The sequence below is a fragment of the Biomphalaria glabrata genome, chromosome 9 (genome assembly GCF_947242115.1).
Source record: "Biomphalaria glabrata chromosome 9, xgBioGlab47.1, whole genome shotgun sequence".
Lineage (NCBI taxonomy): Eukaryota > Metazoa > Mollusca > Gastropoda > Planorbidae > Biomphalaria > Biomphalaria glabrata.
The window spans coordinates 7,988,234-8,007,568 of record NC_074719.1 but is presented as its reverse complement, the minus strand read 5'-3'; the positions used below and the strand labels follow the sequence as shown (position 1 = coordinate 8,007,568).

The 19,335-nt window shown below is 33.5% G+C and overlaps 1 protein-coding gene across 4 annotated transcripts in view; it reads left to right on the top strand.

Annotated features, from left to right (window-relative positions):
- The window catches only part of LOC106067456 (GDP-fucose protein O-fucosyltransferase 1-like), a 30,858-nt gene extending 13,833 nt beyond the window's left edge, over positions 1-17,025 (top strand). Inside the window, exons 1-9 of one of the 4 annotated variants that reach the window (XM_056040659.1) lie at positions 2,505-2,635; positions 5,096-5,239; positions 5,703-5,818; positions 6,023-6,146; positions 8,052-8,226; positions 10,787-10,982; positions 11,632-11,763; positions 13,128-13,223; positions 13,687-17,025. In XM_056040659.1, coding sequence (XP_055896634.1) covers positions 2,617-2,635; positions 5,096-5,239; positions 5,703-5,818; positions 6,023-6,146; positions 8,052-8,226; positions 10,787-10,982; positions 11,632-11,763; positions 13,128-13,223; positions 13,687-13,875 — 1,191 coding nt within the window. In that variant the 5' untranslated portion in view covers positions 2,505-2,616 and the 3' untranslated portion in view covers positions 13,876-17,025. Of the gene's footprint in view, positions 1-2,504; positions 2,727-5,095; positions 5,240-5,702; positions 5,819-6,022; positions 6,147-8,051; positions 8,227-10,786; positions 10,983-11,631; positions 11,764-13,127; positions 13,224-13,686 lie in introns of those variants that run through there. The other 3 variants (XM_056040657.1, XM_056040660.1, XM_056040658.1) reach the window with 3 other exon arrangements.
- Positions 17,026-19,335: the final 2,310 nt, after the last annotated feature.

The window sequence follows — 19,335 nt, the reverse complement described above, 5'->3', positions numbered from 1 at the left end:
CGTGTAGCATGTAGGAAGTAACTAATATCTTCTTCTCTGTAGGGAACATCTGTAAGACAGTAGAGTTTAATGCACCACTAGATTAACACATGGATACGTGTAGTATGTAGGAAGTAACTAATATCTTCTTCTCTGTAGGGAACATCTGTAAGACAGTAGAGTTTAATGCACCACTAGATTAACACATGGATACGTGTAGCATGTAGGAAGTATAACTAATATCTTCTTCTCTAGGGAACATCTGTAAGACAGTAGAGTTTAATGCACCACTAGATTAACACATGGATACGTGTAGCATGTAGAAGTAACTAATATCTTCTTCTCTGTAGGGAACATCTGTAAGACAGTAGAGTTTAATGCACCACTAGATTAACACATGGATACGTGTAGTATGTAGGAAGTAACTAATATCTTCTTCTCTGTAGGGAACATCTGTAAGACAGTAGAGTTTAATGCACCACTAGATTAACACATGGATACGTGTAGCATGTAGGAAGTATAACTAATATCTTCTTCTCTAGGGAACATCTGTAAGACAGTAGAGTTTAATGCACCACTAGATTAACACATGGATACGTGTAGCATGTAGAAGTAACTAATATCTTCTTCTCTGTAGGGAACATCTGTAAGACAGCAGCCTGTTCAGTAAATGTTTAGAACGAGAACGGTCGACATTCATTTCCATCTGAGCATTCAATAAAAGCGACTAAAATTCATATTTATCATGACGTTGTTCTTATTGGGGTTATTATTTATTATTATTGTTTTTATTGGGGTTATTATTTCATGAACAATACGGTCCAAGGAAGGCATTTCCATTAATGGCTCACGTCTTTGAGGCTCTGCATGACAATGTACCATACAATTTTGATCCAAATTTTAGATGTTAGGTGTACACTGTAGTGTACATTGAAGGAAAAAAAAAGAGAGTAATATTTGCTTTTTAAACTTTCTGTACGATTTTATTTTTATTTATTTATTTATTTTGCTTTCGTGCTTTATTTTGGCTTTATATTATTATAAATTCGTTTTCATTTTGTTGAGACAAGCACGTATTCGGTCTCTCAGGAATGGATCGTAGGCCTACTTAGATAATAATGTCACTCCAGGATATGTCTTTGATTTTGTACTGCCAAATCTTCTTCAACTCTTTCGTGATGCCCACGGAGTGCCAGATTCTGATTTAAGAGAAGTGATGTGTGGCTGAGAGGCTAAAACCGCTTGGCTACGACTTGGTCACCTTACAAGGGGGCTTGAGTTCAAACCCGACTCTAGCAGGGTTGCGTTAGCTGAGCGGTTGGAAAACCTTCTTATATTATCTTATCTTATATGATACAGACGTTACTTCAAAAAAAGAAGATGATTACGTCCTGCATATTAACCAATGACCTAAACTCCGCCAAGTCACTGGTTTTCCTGGCTAGTTCAGGCAACCCATTCCATGCTCTAATAGCGCTAGGGAAGAATGAGCTTTTGTACGAATTTGTCCTAGCATATGGGACGAGGAATGTGCCTTTATCTTTGTGTCTTTCTGAGTATTTTATGAAATTTTGTTTTTGTATTAGAAGATTATGGTTCAGTGTTTTATGTATAATTGCTACTTTACTTTTAAGTCTTCTATCCTGAAGGCTTTCTAAATATAGTGATTTTACTAATGGTGTTACTCTAGTCAAATGTGAATATTAGTTTGTTATGAATCTTACTGCTCTATTTTGTGGCTGGAACAGAAACAAGATACCCCCTGCCCCCACCGGTCCACAAAAGAGATTGGACCATTACTAATTAGTAATTAAAAAAAAAAACACCATTGTAAACGTGTCCATAACCATTTCATTGAACGATGAAGTATCCTCATGTAGCCTAGGCTTTGCCTTCAGAGATTTAAATAAATCGGGTATATAAGTATTTGTTTTTATTTATGTAATTACAATGTGTAGTTTTAATGAGAAAAATTTTCCTCTGTTTGATGCCCCCCACCACTTGATGCCCTGTACCACCCGCACATTGCTAGCTACGCCGCTGAGGCACATTTCCACATTTCTTATTCCCATACGCTAGAACAAATTCGTACAAGTGTCCATTTTCCCTAGTGCAATTAAATAATGAAATGAGTTGCTTGAATCAGCCAGGAAAACCAAAGACTTAGCTGAGTTTAAGTCATTGATTAACATGCATGACTAGATTGACACATGGAATGCGTAGGATCTATAACAGGGGTTCTCAACCTGTGGATCGCGACCCCTTGGGGCCTTGGGGGGTCGATTGACGATTTGTCAATAACACTATCAAAAATATGGATTGTATTTTGTCTATTCTTCATTTCCTTGGCGGCGGGGGGGGGGGGTCGCGGCTGAGTAGGGGATTGTAAAAAGGGGTCGCCAAGCTTAAAAGGTTGATAACCACCGATCTATAATGTAAGACAAACAAGGTCTATGACAGAAATATATAGGTCTGTGGCCGGAATACATTTTTTTTTAGTGCTCTCCCCTTTTTAAATTTCATAGTGATGTATGTATAGATCTAGATCCAGAGACTTGGGCTTGGGGAAAAAAATACAAATAGATCTATAGAATATAGTAGATCTAGCAACCCTGACGTCGCTAATGCTTTTTGTTGATGTCATATAAATATAAAAGTTCTCTTTTTTTACAAGCAAATCTTTTAAAAACACATGATTACCTAGATGGTGTAACTGTAGAATACTGTGTAGATACTAGCTAGATCTAGTTAGTAGTCTCAGTTACTCTAATTAGATGTAGTCTAATAGTAATAGTACTAATAGTCTCTAACTCTAATAACTCTAGTGGACGACTCTAGTCACTCTAGAATTTAGATCTATCAATCTATCAAAATTAAGTCCTGGTTTTGGAAGCCTAATTTTTTAATACCTTTTTACACATTATTAGGATGACGGTGGCTGAGTAGTAGAGCGCTTAGCTTTCTAGCCAAAGGGTCCCGGGTTTTATTCCTGGTGAAGGCTTGTATTTTTAATTTTAGGTCGCCTCTAGAGTAGTCTGGAGTCTAGTCCACCCAACGCTAATTAATGACCTGACATTGGTTGGGGAAAAGTATAGGCGGTTGGATGTGGGCCGCAGAAACAGATGACATTTACATCATCTGCCCTCTGTGGATCACAAGATCTGAAAGGGAAAACTTTATTTTACCTTAAGATACACCCCACCATATTATGCCATATTATTGTCCATTTTCAATTTTGCTATTGGATGCTGTTGCTTTATTTTATCATTAATGTCAGGAAGACAAGATTTGAAGTCTTTGAGTGTGAAATGTTTTATTTTAAATTTAACCACTTTCATCGAAGTTCAGAGAAACATGTTTCCATCAAGTCTCTTACTCTTAGCTGATGCTCGACTGACAATCATTGTATGGTAGAAAATAGGGAGTTGAATCTATGTCATCAGTCTGGTGAAATATCAGAATGATATAATATATATATCATAGTAATCAAATATAGTGATCTAGCTGTTTGAGAAATCACTTACAAAAATGAATTTGACATTCTGTTATTATATAATATATATATATATATATATATATATCTATATTATAAAGTAGAATGTGAGGGGTATGTATGTATGTATGTTACTTATAGACATCAAAACCGCTTGACCAATCTTGATAAAACTAGGCAGGAATGTTCCTTGGGTACCAACTTAGACCTTAGTGAATGTATTGTAGCCCTAAAACAAATGTAAGACCCTCAAAAAAAAAAAAGTTGTCCGACTCTATTACAGCTATAGTATTTTATGGATCTAGGCCATGTCTACAATGTTGACATGAGAAAAGATAGAAAGGATTTAGACCTAGATCTAATTTTAAGAAATACACTTTGCGAAGATAGTTTTTTACTTTGACACATGAAAAGACAAAAGAAGATTCATTGATTTCATTATATAATAAAATTAACCTTCGATTTTGTGTTTCGAAAGCATTTTTTACATAAATTAGTTCCTTATATCTGTGACTACAGATTTCCTGACGAACATTCTTTCATTAGACAATAGCCTACCGTAATGAATCACGTACTAAATATTAATTCGTTTAATTGTTTACTTTATAATCCCATCCCTAGATCTAAAACTCTAATTCAACTCTAAGATGATAAAACTTCTCTTCGCACAGATAGTCTTATACTTTAACACATAAACATATTAATTAAAGTCCATTCATTTCATATTTTGATCAAATAAACATTCAAATTTGGTTTTCTAAAGCTACATTCGTTTACGAAAGCTGCGAAGCCGAGTTAAAGGCCTAGATCTATATTCATTCATGAATCGCGTACTAAAAATTATTTCGTTTTATTGTTACTTTATAATCCCATCCCTAGATCTAAAACTCTAATTCAACACTAAGATGATAAAACTTCTCTTCGCACATATAGTCTTATACTTTAACACATAAACATATTAATTAAAGTCCATTCATTTCATATTTTGATCAAATAAACATTCAAATTTGGTTTTCTAAAGCTACATTCGTCTACGAAAGCTGCGAAGCGGAGTTGAGATAGGCCTAGATCTATATTCATTCATGACTCGCGTACTAAAAATTATTTCGTTTAATTGTTCACTTTATAATCCCATTTATTTAACAAAGCTATCGCTCTTTTCGTTTTTAATAGATAAGAATGTATCGACTTTGGGTAAACCATTTTCGCAAAACTAATTTTATTTTCGTAGCGAAAGAGAAATAACGTGAAAGGATCATTAGCTACGTTTAACATACATCTAAATCCAATCCACTAGATTATTCAAAAGCAAATGTTTTAATTTAAAAAAAAAATGGATTTAAGCCTATTAGCTATTTTTACATTGACACATTCGCTTTAGCCTACTTATTACATTATTATTTCGTTTAATTGTTTACAAAACACTCTCAGTGACTATATCGAAAGTAATGCGCAAATAAAGACCCGCGGGTCGCGGGTAACATATGTCTAGTATATATATATATATATATAAAAATAATAAATATATATAAATAATCAGTGGGTTCTCTGATAAACTATGATTTAATGTTTTAATTCTAAGCGTAACAGTTTTAACAAATATTTGTATTTTTGTCAATTTAGTTTTAACAATCAAGATGGCACAAGGCATTAAACTATCAAAACTATTTCTTGCTGTTTTATTGCTATCTTCTGGCATGTGGCATTCAACAGCTGAAGATCTAAACATTGATCCTAATGGATATATAGTTTATTGTCCTTGCATGGGTAAGAACAAGATAATAGGTTCTTATTTTATAGTATTTATTATTTATAAGCAAGAAATTCAATTTGTAGACTACTATTTTATATGCATGTGTAAAGTTATGCATTAAAAATATAGTTTATTCTTAAACCATACATTAATTTTTGTTTTTTTATTCTTATGTCAATTAACGTTTATATATATATAATTATTTTTAGAGAGGGAGTATCTATCATAAACAATACAAAATTTTCTTCAATAATTTTAAAAAGAGTGTAGGAAATCTTTGCTGGCGATTTAATGTGACATATATATATATATATAAATATATATATATATATATATATATATATATATATATATATATATATATATATATATATATATATATATATATATATATATATATATATATATATATATATTTATATATATTTATATATATATTTATGTACAGTATAGTCTAATTGCTATTTGTTGTTGCAGGTAGATTTGGTAATCAAGCTGATCAGTTTCTTGGATCTTTAGCTTTTGCCAAGGCAGTGAACAGGACTCTCGTATTGCCTCCATGGGTAGAGTACAGAAAAACTAGCCATAAAGCAGTAAGTGCCAGTAGTACAAAACGGCAATGTATCAATTAAAAAGACTAATACTTAACAGTGATCATAGAGCAATGAGTATTACTTATAAACTAAAGTCTGAGCAGAATGAAACTAGAAGATTTTGTTGTCAGATTGAAGTCATCTGATCCATTAATTCAATGGAATTTCTAGAAACATTATTATTTTTCAGTTTTTTTTCTCCAGGTCATGGAACCATTTGATACCTACTTTCAAGTTAAACCATTCCTGCAGTATCATAGAGTCATTACTATGGAACTGTTTATGGAAAACCTAGCACCATATATATGGCCACCTGGTAAACGAAAAGGTCAGAATCTAAGATCTGTTTCTAGAATAACTAGCTTAGGAGGCTCAGAGTCACATTAACCAGTGTGTTGCACAGTCCTCATTTCATCCATGTATCAGAAGTTTTCCCTTTCAACCCTTATCTAAACACTTACTCATTTTCTTAGGACAATTTAACTTGCAATCTATTATCATCACACAATTTATTTCAAGTTATTTTTATGACTTTTGTAAGGGAGTTGGTTTTAGTTTTAGTTGAGTGTAATGCGATGCTTCCAACTGTCAATAATTAAAGTGTCGTATAATCTGATACCAGATGTGTAAAGCAATGAGTTACTGGTCATTTAAATATAACAGGTGCAGGTGGGTTTTTGTGTGATTAACACCAATGGCTCAGTGAGGGTATGATTCTCTAGTAAGTTCTATCTACATGATGGAGATTGACTCTCCTATATTACTTAATTATTAAATTATGTCTCACTCAACAAGGAGTAAAAATGTAATATTTATTTACAACATACCTGGTTTACATACACAAAAAATGATTACAACATCATAAGATAATGAAGAGGATAAAAGTGCCCAAATTACTACTCTTGGGCGTTTAGGCTAGAGCGATAAATCAGTTCAATATTGTAATGATGACAATGTATTGTCATAACCATAACATAACCATAACATTATCAATAATTTATGCAACACACTTATAAGGAATAATGAGTATCTCTTTACTCTAGAAAAAAACAACCAAAAACAACAACCAACACACGAACCAGACCAGGTTAGGTCTCCATCTAACAAACTGTTAAAACTCAACTCACAACAAATCAATAATAAACAAACAAACACACTCTGGCATCTTACACACCTCTGCTCTAGACATCACCCCCTTACTTCCCCTTACTTCCCCTTTATTGTTTGTAAAATGTTTTACATATTTCGGATGTTCCTTCAGAGTGGAAGATAATCTACTTCCTAGTCCAAACCTCCCACAGGACGACAGGGTATGAACCCGGGACTATCAAGACAACCGAACAACATTCCAGCGTGCATACTGCATGACCAGACACTTAGTGTTGACAGTATAAGTTTTACTAACTTCAAGTTGCTCAAAAAAATTATTTCTTAGATTGGCTGTATTACAACAAATTTTAATACATTTGTTTGCTAAGATGTAGAGTACCATTGTGAGAGAGTGAACTTGAAATACATTTACATGATTCAAAAGTTTCTGATCATACAAGTAAAAGCCCTAAATGTGTTCCTCTGTTAGTTGAAATTATATTAAAAAGTTTACATTAAATATCTTGAAACTGACCACCAATAACTAAATTGCCTCATAAAATAATGTAGAGTTGGCAAAGATTTCAGTTCATATGAAATGTTAAGTCAAGTATCTCTAGTCTAGTCTAGATTAGGGAAAATGTTAATTAAGGAAAGGAGGAATTTTAATTTGGGGAAATTAAAAAGAAGATTTGAACCTTCACTGAAACTGAGTTTGATGATGAATGTTATTTAAATAAAACTTAAGATGTTCAAGCAAAAGGAGCTGTTATAGAAACCATGACAAAGTTTGAATGACTTTTAAAAAATATTGAATATACCAAACCACAATCACATTCAGATACATATTACAACTCCATTTGTTACTTTTTAAATGATGCTAAGTTTTTCTTTATTTTCTCATTGAAAATGATTTCTTGAAAACTGAAAACTAATATTATAATAATGAAAGCATCTTTAATCATTTTAATGATGAAAAATAAAAGCATTCAGTTCCAGTCAGTGTGACTGAGGAAAAAAAAGGTTAAAAATTGTAACCAAATGGTTCTAAAATATTGATGAAAACCTTAAATATTAATTTAGAAATGTACTGTCATGCTTATTTAAATGATTTATTATCTTAGTTTGTATGTATGTGTTTCAGTATTCTGCTATGCAGCTCGCCATGGTGCCAAACAGGATGAATGCAATGCCAAAGATGGTAGTCCATTTGGTCCTTTCTGGGACTGGTTCAATGTAAACTTTGATGAGTCTGTGATCTTTGGGCCACTTTTTTATGACACAGAAAGTCCAATGGCCATGAGCCAATGGCAGGAAAAGTATGAAACTTTATGTAATAGAAATAATAATTTTATAACAATATCCATGCTACATTAAAGGTTATATTTAACTCCATCTGTCTTCTTTTAAAAGCATAGAGCTTTAATTAAGTTATAAGAATACTTGAAAAAAAATTAAATGGAAAAAAGTTCAAATCATTATTCTGTTGATGAATAATTACTAGCATGAATATATATAACAGTACAAATAAATAAAAAAAATCTTGCCATGTTATAAACATTTAAAAATTATTTGTTTAAACTAGGGGTGCACCGGATAGTCCCTCCGGCTCCGGCTTCTGCCGAATATCCGGCATTTTTTACTATCCGGTGCTATTCGGCTCCGGTCGGATATCACTACCGGATAGTAAACCGGATAGTAAAAAGTACATAATTTAATATGCATAAAGTGGACCTAGTTCCATTACTGTCTGTTATAGAATGTATTAATGTTTATATGAAAACAAAATAATGTGCTTAAAAATAGAGCCATTATGAATATGCACCAAACATCGTTTATTATAAAGACAAGGCGTGGTAATAACTTAATATAAACTGAGATGAAACTTTACATCATAAATGCGCTTTACATACAGAGCAGCAATGGCTGGCACTTTTTTCAATTTGTCTTGACCTTTGAGTAAGTTAGTTAACATGTTAAAATGCTACATTCATTGACTACGCCATGCTGACCAGACATCTGTCTAGCTATGCGGGTATATCTCCAGAGGTAGAGATGAACAACTCCCACCCCCTTTTATTTGTTTAGTCCATCACATTGAGTTTAGTTTTTTATGGGTGGGTAACCACAAGTTAAATACGATGGACGTAGGTTTAATGTCAGCGTATTGACACTCTCTAGTGGTCACACCTTTCGAGGGAACTGAGTTTGTTTACTTAGTAGTTAATCTTTATTAGGGGGGGGCTGGACTACAAGAGCCACACCTCTAAGGTAACCAGGTATATTTCTAGATGAACAACTCCCTCCCCCTTTTATTTGTTTAGCCCATCACATTAAGTTCATTGATTGACAGGTGACCTCAAGTCAGATACGATGGACGTAAGCACTCTCTAGAGGTCACACGAGGGAACTAGGTTTGTTATTGGGGGGGGGGGGTTTGGACTAGACTTTACATTATAAATTCGTATTACATACGTAGCAGCGATGTCTGGCACATTTTAAAAGCTTGTCTTGACCTTTGAGTGGTCTTGTAAACACGTAATATTCCTTAACTACGTCACGCTGATAATCTGTCTAGATGTGCGAGTATATCTCCAGAGGTAGAGATGAGCACCCCCACCTCCTTTTGTTTGTTTAGTCCATAACATTGAGTTCACGGATAGGCAGCTGACCACATTAAGCCAGATGTCAACGTGTTGACACTTTCTAGAGGTCATATCTTATGAGGGAACTGAGTTTGTTTACTTGGAGTAGAATTTTTATTAGGGGCGACTAAAATCTCTATAAGGTTAATCTGGTATGAGTTTGTTTATTATGAGATAGGTTGTCAATCAAGGGTCTGGACCACAAACCAAATTGTTAAGACATTTTGGCACTGTCTAGAGGTCACTAGATGATGACACTAAGTTTGTTTACTTGAAGAGAAATGTAAATTAGAGCGCTGAACTATTATTATTATTATTATTATATTAAATTAGCATTATGTATTCTTTTGTAAATAAATAAATAAATATTACTGTTGAATTACTTTTTCTAACGTGTTAACTTAAAATCTTACTCTTGTGTTATGCGTGTCTTGATTGAATCACAATATTCTTAATAATAATTTAAGAGTGTTAAGTAACTCCTCGTTATTACTGTAATTACTTAAGATATTTACTAAGCCATTATCTGTATTAGATACAAACCAGAAGCGGTTGTGGCCTTTAAAACACGAGCCTAATGACAAGTTGATGGTGTCAAATACATGAACACAAACATCTACCCACTATACAACTTAGATTGTACTTAAGAAAGATTTACTCTATAAAACCAAGAGTGAACTTTACCTTTGAAAGATTTACATTAGTTACATATAAGTTTATATATTCTGCATGAGTTATCCCACATTCTACTTTACAATACATACGCACACACCATCTCATGTTACTAAGATTAGTTTATGATAAGCATATCTGTAAAAAAAAAATGCTGTTCATTTTAATTTATCAATCAGTGATAGAGTTTAAAGTAAGAAAGTAAATAACAAAATAATATGAATATAGGTATGTTATATAGAAGATTTGCAAAAACTTCAGTAAAACAAGCTGTTTGAGTCATGTAGGTATCCGGCTCCGGCTTCAGCCGAATATCTAATTTTACTATCCGGTTATATCCGGCTCCGGCCGGATATCAAAAAGTACTATCCGGTGCACCCCTAGTTTAAACATCCATTTATTAAGTGTACCTTGGCAGTGTATTAATTAGATTTTATTATGAATTGTTACTTTTTTAAATGATGCTAAGTTTTTCTTTATTTTCTCATTGAAATGATTTCTTGAAAACTAAAAACTAATATTATAATAATGAAAGCATCAAACTTGTGTGTCCTCCCATCAGGTATCCAAGTGAAGAGTACCCGGTGCTAGCCTTTGTTGGTCCACCTGCTGGGTTCCCTGTGTCTGCCTACCATGCCAAACTTCATAAGTACATGAAATGGTCAGAGCAGTACAGCAACATGGCTGATATATTTATCAAAGACAAAATACCAGACAGGCCATTTATTGGCATTCATTTGAGAAATGGGCCAGATTTTGTAAGTTTCGTTAATGATTTAGCTCTCACTTAATCTAGTCCGAAATCTATAATTAAAAAGTGCCTCTTTTATTCTTTAAGATTGATAAATGCAAGTGTTTTCTAAGTGAAGCATTAAGCTTCTAACACTTTTGTAGCTCTGAAGTGACTTTTTTTCTTTTCCGCAGCAAATCTGTTGTTTTTTTTTGTTACTATTGCCTATCTACCTGACTCAGAATTTCACTATCTTTGTCTCTTTCTTATTGACCTACTGAGTGATGTGAAAATTACTGTGATACTTGATCATAACTTTGTCCTCAATTTCTAGATGTGAAATTATTATTTTTAGATTTGGTAAAAGAGATTTTTTTTACTATGAGATCATCATTACATTTTCCTTGTTCTGATGGTTGAATTTCATAGAGTTTGTCTAGATGTTAACTCTTTCTCTCCGTAATTATTTACCACATTCTGGTGGAATCAACGTTGGTATTGTCAGTTAGGAGAGAAAGAGTTAAAGCACTTTTGTTTTCCTACAGCATTTTAGCAAAGAGATTGTATTGATTAGGATAGTAAAATGACAAGGTAGTAAGAAATGTGGATAACATTCCAGGTGTAACCATAACAGATTTTGCAGTGCATATGTATGTGTTTGTATGTTGTCCCTACAGGAGCGGGCTTGTGAACATGTGACCAGTACGCCAACAATGTTTGCAGCCAAACAATGTATAGGAGAAAGGGGAGAGTATGGCCCCACGACTCATGAGATGTGTTTACCATCCACTAATACCGTCACTCAACAGGTACAGTTATATATATGTACATGGCCAATGCATAGATTTATATTTTATAAAGTATTGTTTACTGCACTGCTTATTTCAAAGCATTAGGTACAGGTATGTCCTTAACACATATTAAATCTAATAATCTACAAAAAAAAAAAAAAAGCTGCGTGTTGATATTTTTTGATCTATTGTTACATTGTGTCTAAAATTTAGCACATAGAGCAGGTCTACAGATAAAAGTGGTCTAGTAAACTTTGGCCAATTAGGGCTAGGATTAGAGTGATTGTTATGGTGATTTTGCACCAAAATACAATTTATGTAATGATAATAATAATTATAATAAAGCTTATCTTAGAGTCTGAAGATTAATGAGGTAGTCCCTGTGGCTATGCAGCCCCAGCTGCGACCTACATATTATGCCACAATTAGCACAGGCATAACCATTACAATTCATGTAACTAACTAGTTAATAATCTATACAATATAATGTCAATCTGAAATCTTACAAGAGCTAAAATTTAATAAAGATGATTTAACTAATCATTCCACTAATAAATAATCCCAGGATGACCCTCTGTGTTTATTTGTCAGTTGCTGTCTCTTTTCTCCCTCCCCCCATCCAGTTTCTGCCCCCTGGAAATAGGTCTATCATTCTAATGTTGTCTAGTGATATAAATCATTGGATAATTTTGTTTTACCTGTACCACAGTACCTATGATCATAAGCTTACCTGTCATATTGGTCTGCAAAAGTTAACTCTCAAACACTTAAAAACAATTTTTGTGCATCATTTAAATGTTCAACATTTATTATCTAATAACAAACTTAATGCCTGTTTTAATCTCACACTTATTGAGATATATTTATATAAATATATATGAAAATAATTATTTTAAATTTACTGAGTTCATAATGTCTGTAGCTCAAATTCCTTGAATAAGAAATGACAGGGCTTAAAGTGACAGGACACTGTACCATATATGTCAATATTTGACAGAACTAGTCAATTTGTAAAATAAATTCAATACCACTGTGAGGTTTTTGTCATTATCCAAAAGTCACTAAATTCTGGTCTTGGTTTTTATCTTAAGAAAATCATATTCTTGGCAATGTTTTAAATTGTTTTCTTGGTCAGCATTTTCCTTAAGTCACTTTAGCTCCCACATCCTAGTTAAATAATCAATTTCAAAAAAATAAATAAAATAGAACTTCTTTCTTATCTGTTAAATGAAAAATTTTATTTCTCTTTTTTATCTGCACCACTAGGTAGTCTCTATTTTACCACATAGGGCTTCATGCCTTATTAAATATCACAAAAATACTATGTTTCTAATGGTATACATACATAATTTGTATAAATATATATTGATATCTTTTAACAGTTAAAGAAAGAAGTGGAAAAACATGGGGCTAAAACTGTTTTCATAGCCACAGATTATAATGATTTGATGTCAGAGTTTGCTCAAGTGATCCCAACTGTAAGTATTCTAAAATGATTTAGGATAAATTATGCTCATCCAGGATGCTTTCTGTATGGTTGCTTATAGCATATTAAGCAGTTGATACAGAGATGTATTTTGTTTTACCTAGTGGATAGTTGTATGTTGTTTAATAATGGTAATATCATTGTTACTTTATTTAACTATGAATTCTGGTGTATTGTAGGCAGAAAAAAAGTGAAGATTTGCCATTGCATTGGTCATATCATACTGAACTGGGTTGGCTATAATTCAAACTTGTGCTGCAAAAAACAATGCCGTGGTCTGAACACCTTAGAATTTTATCCACAGTGTATAGATCTAAATGTGTTTGCATGACATGAGTTTCTAAAATAGACTACATTTGAACTACTGGTACAGCTTGTTCTGATCATTCAACAGCCACTTTTGAATCATTCAGTCCCAAGAGAAAACTCATTCATAACCTTTCATCATTTTCCAGGTTAAACTTGTGAAGCAACCATTTCCTGCCAACCCCTTACTAGATCTGGCTGTTCTGGGTAGATCTGATCATTTCATTGGGAACTGTATCTCAACATTTACAGCTTTTGTTAAAAGAGAGAGAGATACAAACAGGGCTTCCACTTCTTTCTGGGCCTTTCAGAAAAGGAGGAAAAGAATTGAATTGTGATGTTTTTTTTCCTACATTGAGATCCTTCACTGAAAGCAATAACTGTCACCCACACTTAGTTCAATGAAAAAATCTAAAATATTTTTTCATGTCTACAGTATTATACATATATATATTTTTATTTTTTTTTATTGTAGATTGGTTTATTTTGATGAAGTTTTTCTGTGTTTATTTTTATTTTGGGTGCTACTAGTGTTCTCTGACAATGACCTGTCAAGTTATTGTTCTTGTTAGTTGACAGTTCATAATTGGAATGTTATTCAAATGATACTTTTGCCATTCACTGCCATTATGTATTTATTCAGCTGTATTTATTGACTGTATCCTGCTTACCATTAACTTATTCAATTTCTTTTTATACTGAATATTGACACTTATTTTGTAACATTTATACAAAACAAAGCTGTTATTAAAAATACTTTTTTAATTTAGGCATCATATGTTTGATATATTTTTAAAAATATACATAGTCTGGATGTTATAATTGTTATTATTGATTTTGTATAGTGTGTATTATATGCTTCTATTGTCACTGGGCTTGTGGAGGATAGGGTATCTAGAGGTTCTGTGGAGGAAGAAAGTTCCACTGCTGCATTTATATACTTTTTATATCATAGAGTATCATTAAAAATGGTTGCAAAAAATTATGAAACTTGTATTTTGAGCATGCTTGCTTTTTTTTTTTAATATTATATTAATAAGAGAATCTCTGATATGTAGATAATCTGATGTGAAATAAGCAAAGGTGGCCTAAACAAGGGAAACTACTCTTAATATCTGATACTACAGAAGTGTTTCTTTTGTTCTTAAGAGCTCATTACCATTATCTTAAATATGTATATAACTAGCCAGATATTACCTGCTGCCCGTGGTTCTTAACTTGCGTGTCAATGATGTAGTTACTGATATAGTTTATAAGTAACAATTAAAGAAAATAATAATGTTATAAGTAAAGTGAATTCATGAATATAAAAATATTATGAATGGAGCTAAAAATAGCTTATCAACCTAAATGCAATTTTTTAATGAAAATATTGGCTTTTGTATAGATTTATATTTAGAAGCATGCGATATCAAGAATAGAGTTGCATCTATGGCGAACGAATGTATGTAAAAATGCTTTAGAAATATAAATTTGAAGGTTAATTTGATTTAAATATGAAATGAATGGACTATATTTTGTATGTTCATGTGTTAAAGTATAAAGTAGTTCTGTCATCTTAGAATTAGATCAAGAGTTAGAGTTAGACCTAGACATCGGATGTTTGTGTGCAAGCGTGACCTTTCCCCTCTTGTCTCATGTAAACATGTCTAGTTGGATTCTAAAATACATCAGGACGTCTAAATTCACAGATATAAGGAACGAATTTATGTGAAAATGCTTTTGAAACATACATTTGAAGATTAATTTGATTAAATAATGAAATCATAGACTATATTTTGTATTGTCATGTGTCAAAGTAAAAAACTATCTGTGCAAAATGTATATAGGTCTAAAAATTAGATCTAGATCTAGATCCTTTCAATATTGTCTCATGTAAACATGGCCTAGATCCATGAAATAGTAATACTTTCATAGAGTTGAGCAACTTTTTTTTTTGAGGGTCTTAAGTTTGTTTTAGGGCTATAGATATGTTACAGTTCCAGTTAGTACCCAAAGAACATTTATGCCAAGTTTTATCAAGATTGGTCAAAAGGTTTTGATTTCTATTGGGACATACGAACATACGCCTTACTTTCTACTTTACAGTATAGATATATTGGGGTCAGTGCCTTAACATTTTTCAGTGGATTTCACTATATATTTATATAGTTGTAACTATGGTCTATAATTATGTAGAACAGGTTTAAGAAATATTATTCATATCCTAATTCTGAAATCAGTTGTGGTGATGTAAATAAAGAGCCAAATTTTGTTTTTTGGTTCTGTATTATTTTATATTTTGGGTGTAATTTTCAACTATAGTAGATCTATTATTGATGTAGCTAGAAATTTTCTTCTATATTTTTATTTTTTATTTATGTTAATCATAAAGTTACTCCAAACATTAAATTGGAATAAATAGGTTATTTATTATTAACAGGTTTATGCGCAAAAAATTTGTAAATTTGTAAAAAGACTACAATACATCAGTTATTACATGTACAAAGTATTTGAGTGCTTAGATTGCAATTACAGGTTTGAACAAATGGGAGTTTTTGCTTAAGGCATTGACTAACTAAATAAAGCAAAAATTACTCACATTTCACTTGGTGGAGGATTACTTTTTTTTTATAATTGACCTATTTATATAATGTTAGTTTGTTTCACGGGTTTGGGATGTTCACAAAAAGTCATCTATTGTTATATATGATTATACCCTGCTGTTTCTAAACATAGACATGTTTCTGGTGGTTGTTTGTTTCAGTTTGATCTGTTGCTTGTCATTTATTTTTAATTAACTTTTTTTTATCTGCCAAAATTGAGATAAGACTAAATGTGGGTCAACAAAAATGGCTAAGGTGGATTTTTCGAAGTCATTTACAGAAATCAGATCACAAACAAGGAAATTCAATGCCGAACTTGGAATTGACCTCTTAATGAGATTGTGACTGAGCGTTGCATGAGGTTTGCAGGACAAGTCCTCCAACAGAATAAATTATGTATGCCAAGAGCTGCAATGACATGGAAGTCAATACAAGGAAAGCGCAAACAGGGACGTCCTCGTATAACTTGATGCCACACTTTCATGGAGGACCTTGGAGCAGTGGACACCATGTGGGAAGAGGCTTCAGACATTGCCAGTGACAGATCTTTATAGCTTGCACCTCATGGCGTGGGAGGGTCTAAGTCTGAGTAGGTTTGAACTTGATGAATGTTATTAATAACAAAACCATAAATTAAATTTGCATTGCATATTTTTTCTGACAGTCATTTTAAATGTATTTATTCAATAGATCAATAAGTTTCCCACTATATAGTCTATATACAAGACATGAAAGATTAAGATTCAAAAAATATAAAATCATTATTGTGTTAGTCAAATCCTAGACTGTGTGTATAGATAAGTAGGCCTAAATGGATGTACATACATTAAAGAACAAAGTCATATGTAACCAAATGTTTACATTTTCTGACTTCATGTTTGTTGTAAATAAAAAATGATAAGAAAGAAAGTAGGGGTTTATGTTGTTGTTTTTTTCAAAATAGAAATTGTGTGTGTGTAAATCCATGAGTCAGCAAAGTGAGTAAAAGAGTTGGCCAATGTGGCAATGCAACTATAGGTACACTAAATAAGGGACAGGATTCTAGGTCGTAAGTCAGATCAACAACATAGCACTGACCTTTGAATGCAGACACTAGGGCCTACCACCCTCAATGAAATGAAATATATTGAAAAAAAAATGTGACCACTTGACATTGTTTAAATCACGAGTCTAAATCTGGATCTATCAAGGATACAATGAAGCAAAAATTTAGGGGGAAAAAACATATTAAGAAAACGTTGAGAACTTCTTTCAAAATAACTCAAAAGCATGATGGGAAGGATTAAAGAAAATACAGGTTGCGTCTCTAAACCAGAACAACTATCAGTGGAGGATGAGAAATTTGTCAACGACTTTTAATTATGCCTATTTCAATTAAAAAAAAGATACAGCCACATCTAAAGATCAACAAGCTGAATAATCTAAGTGTTAGCCCGTACGTACATGCATGGGTTCTAAACTTTTGAACCCAACGTCCCCAGAGTGTTAAAGTCAACAACACCAAATCGTCGAGTACTATACGTGCGGGGGCGCCACAAGGTAGTATACTTTCTCCGGCATTGTACACTCTTTACTGACATAAGAAGAATCTATGACTCAGTTAAATTTATTTAATTCGAGGATGATACCGATGGTCGGTCTTATTTCAGACATTACTTCAAAAAAAAAAAAAAAGAAAAGATAAATTACGTCCTACGCATTTCATGTGTCAATCTAGTCATGCATGTTAATCGATAACTTAATCTGCCAAGTCGTTGGCAAAGAGAACGGCACAATGGATATTTTCCCTATACAAACTTACCAGGTTTAATCTACACAAGATCTTGTATAATTTTTACTGTGCGACAATACAAACTCTGCTAGCATAAGGAATATGGAATAACTTGTTGGCAAGACCACGTTTCATCTAAACTGTTGTGCCGCTAAGACAACCTTTTTTTGCTATGTTAGATTTATGCATTGAAAGAGTAAAAATAGAAGGTTGCATTTATCATTCAAAATAAGCTCAAGAGAATGAAGTTGGCATCCATGTACCGGAAGCTAAAAATTGGGACTAATGAAAATTAAGCATGTCACGAGAGAATTCTGACCATCTCGTTTCAAAGCAGCATATCCTATCAAGAGGCCCATAGAAGACATGATCCCAAACAAAGATGAAAAAATATATGGAGAGCAGCCTCGTCTGGTAATCTCCTAGCTATGGGTGGCGGCGGGGGAGGGTCACCAGTAATAGAAGAGGAAGTCGGCGCCGCAGATAACATCCGCTGAGCTATTAGAGATGTCGTTTTCATGCAGTGGGCGCCCTCACATTGCGGCGTGAGGGGCAATGAAACAGCAGATGCCTTCGCAAGGGAGGGTGCTTTAGCAGCCACACACCTCGAAGCACTAAGCACGTTTTTACAAGCAACGGCACAAATCCGAGCACTCATTCATGAGAAGTGGTTAAAGTCCTGGGAGGAATCCGATAGAGCAAGTAGTGTCTGGCAGCGCATGCGTCACCCAGATCGCGACTATCCATGGTGGCGACTTGAGAAGGTCAGAGCAGACAATTATTGCGCAATGCAGGACGGAACACTATCCTATTGGGTCATATTTTGCCCGGTTCCGTCCGAACTTTTGACTCCCGATGCCGTCACTGTGGAGAGAGCGTCGAAACAGTGTCGCACGTCTTGTACGAGTGTCCTCCGCGAGCTAAGGGGGGACGTGTCTGAGCAGTCACTCGACTTGTATGGTAGCTACGAGGCATTACGCCGAACGGCCCAGTTTCTTGCCAGACCACTACGGGAGGATTGCATCCTTCCTGCTTTTTTTTTTCAATAGGAGTTCATCTCAGGTAATCACTAGATCTAGTTCATCTCAGATATAGGACTAGATCGAATAATATTTGAACCATCCAACATAAAATCGCAGAATGCAAAATAAGGTCTATGCATTCGACTGATTAGAGTGTAGGTCTAGGCCTATAATGTAAAAGAAAAAATAAATTCCATATTATATTCTTGACCACTAGAAAAATCTATTTGATATAGAACCAGGCCTACATTTTATCCCTACAATTTCCATCATCCCATACTTGACCGCACTGACCCTCATGCAATAGTGTCAACACATTGCTGACATTTTTGAAGATCACGCCATCTTCGCCCCTCCCGCGAATGACCTATATCTAGATCTACATACATCATGTCGCATTCCATTTCATTGTCAGCGACT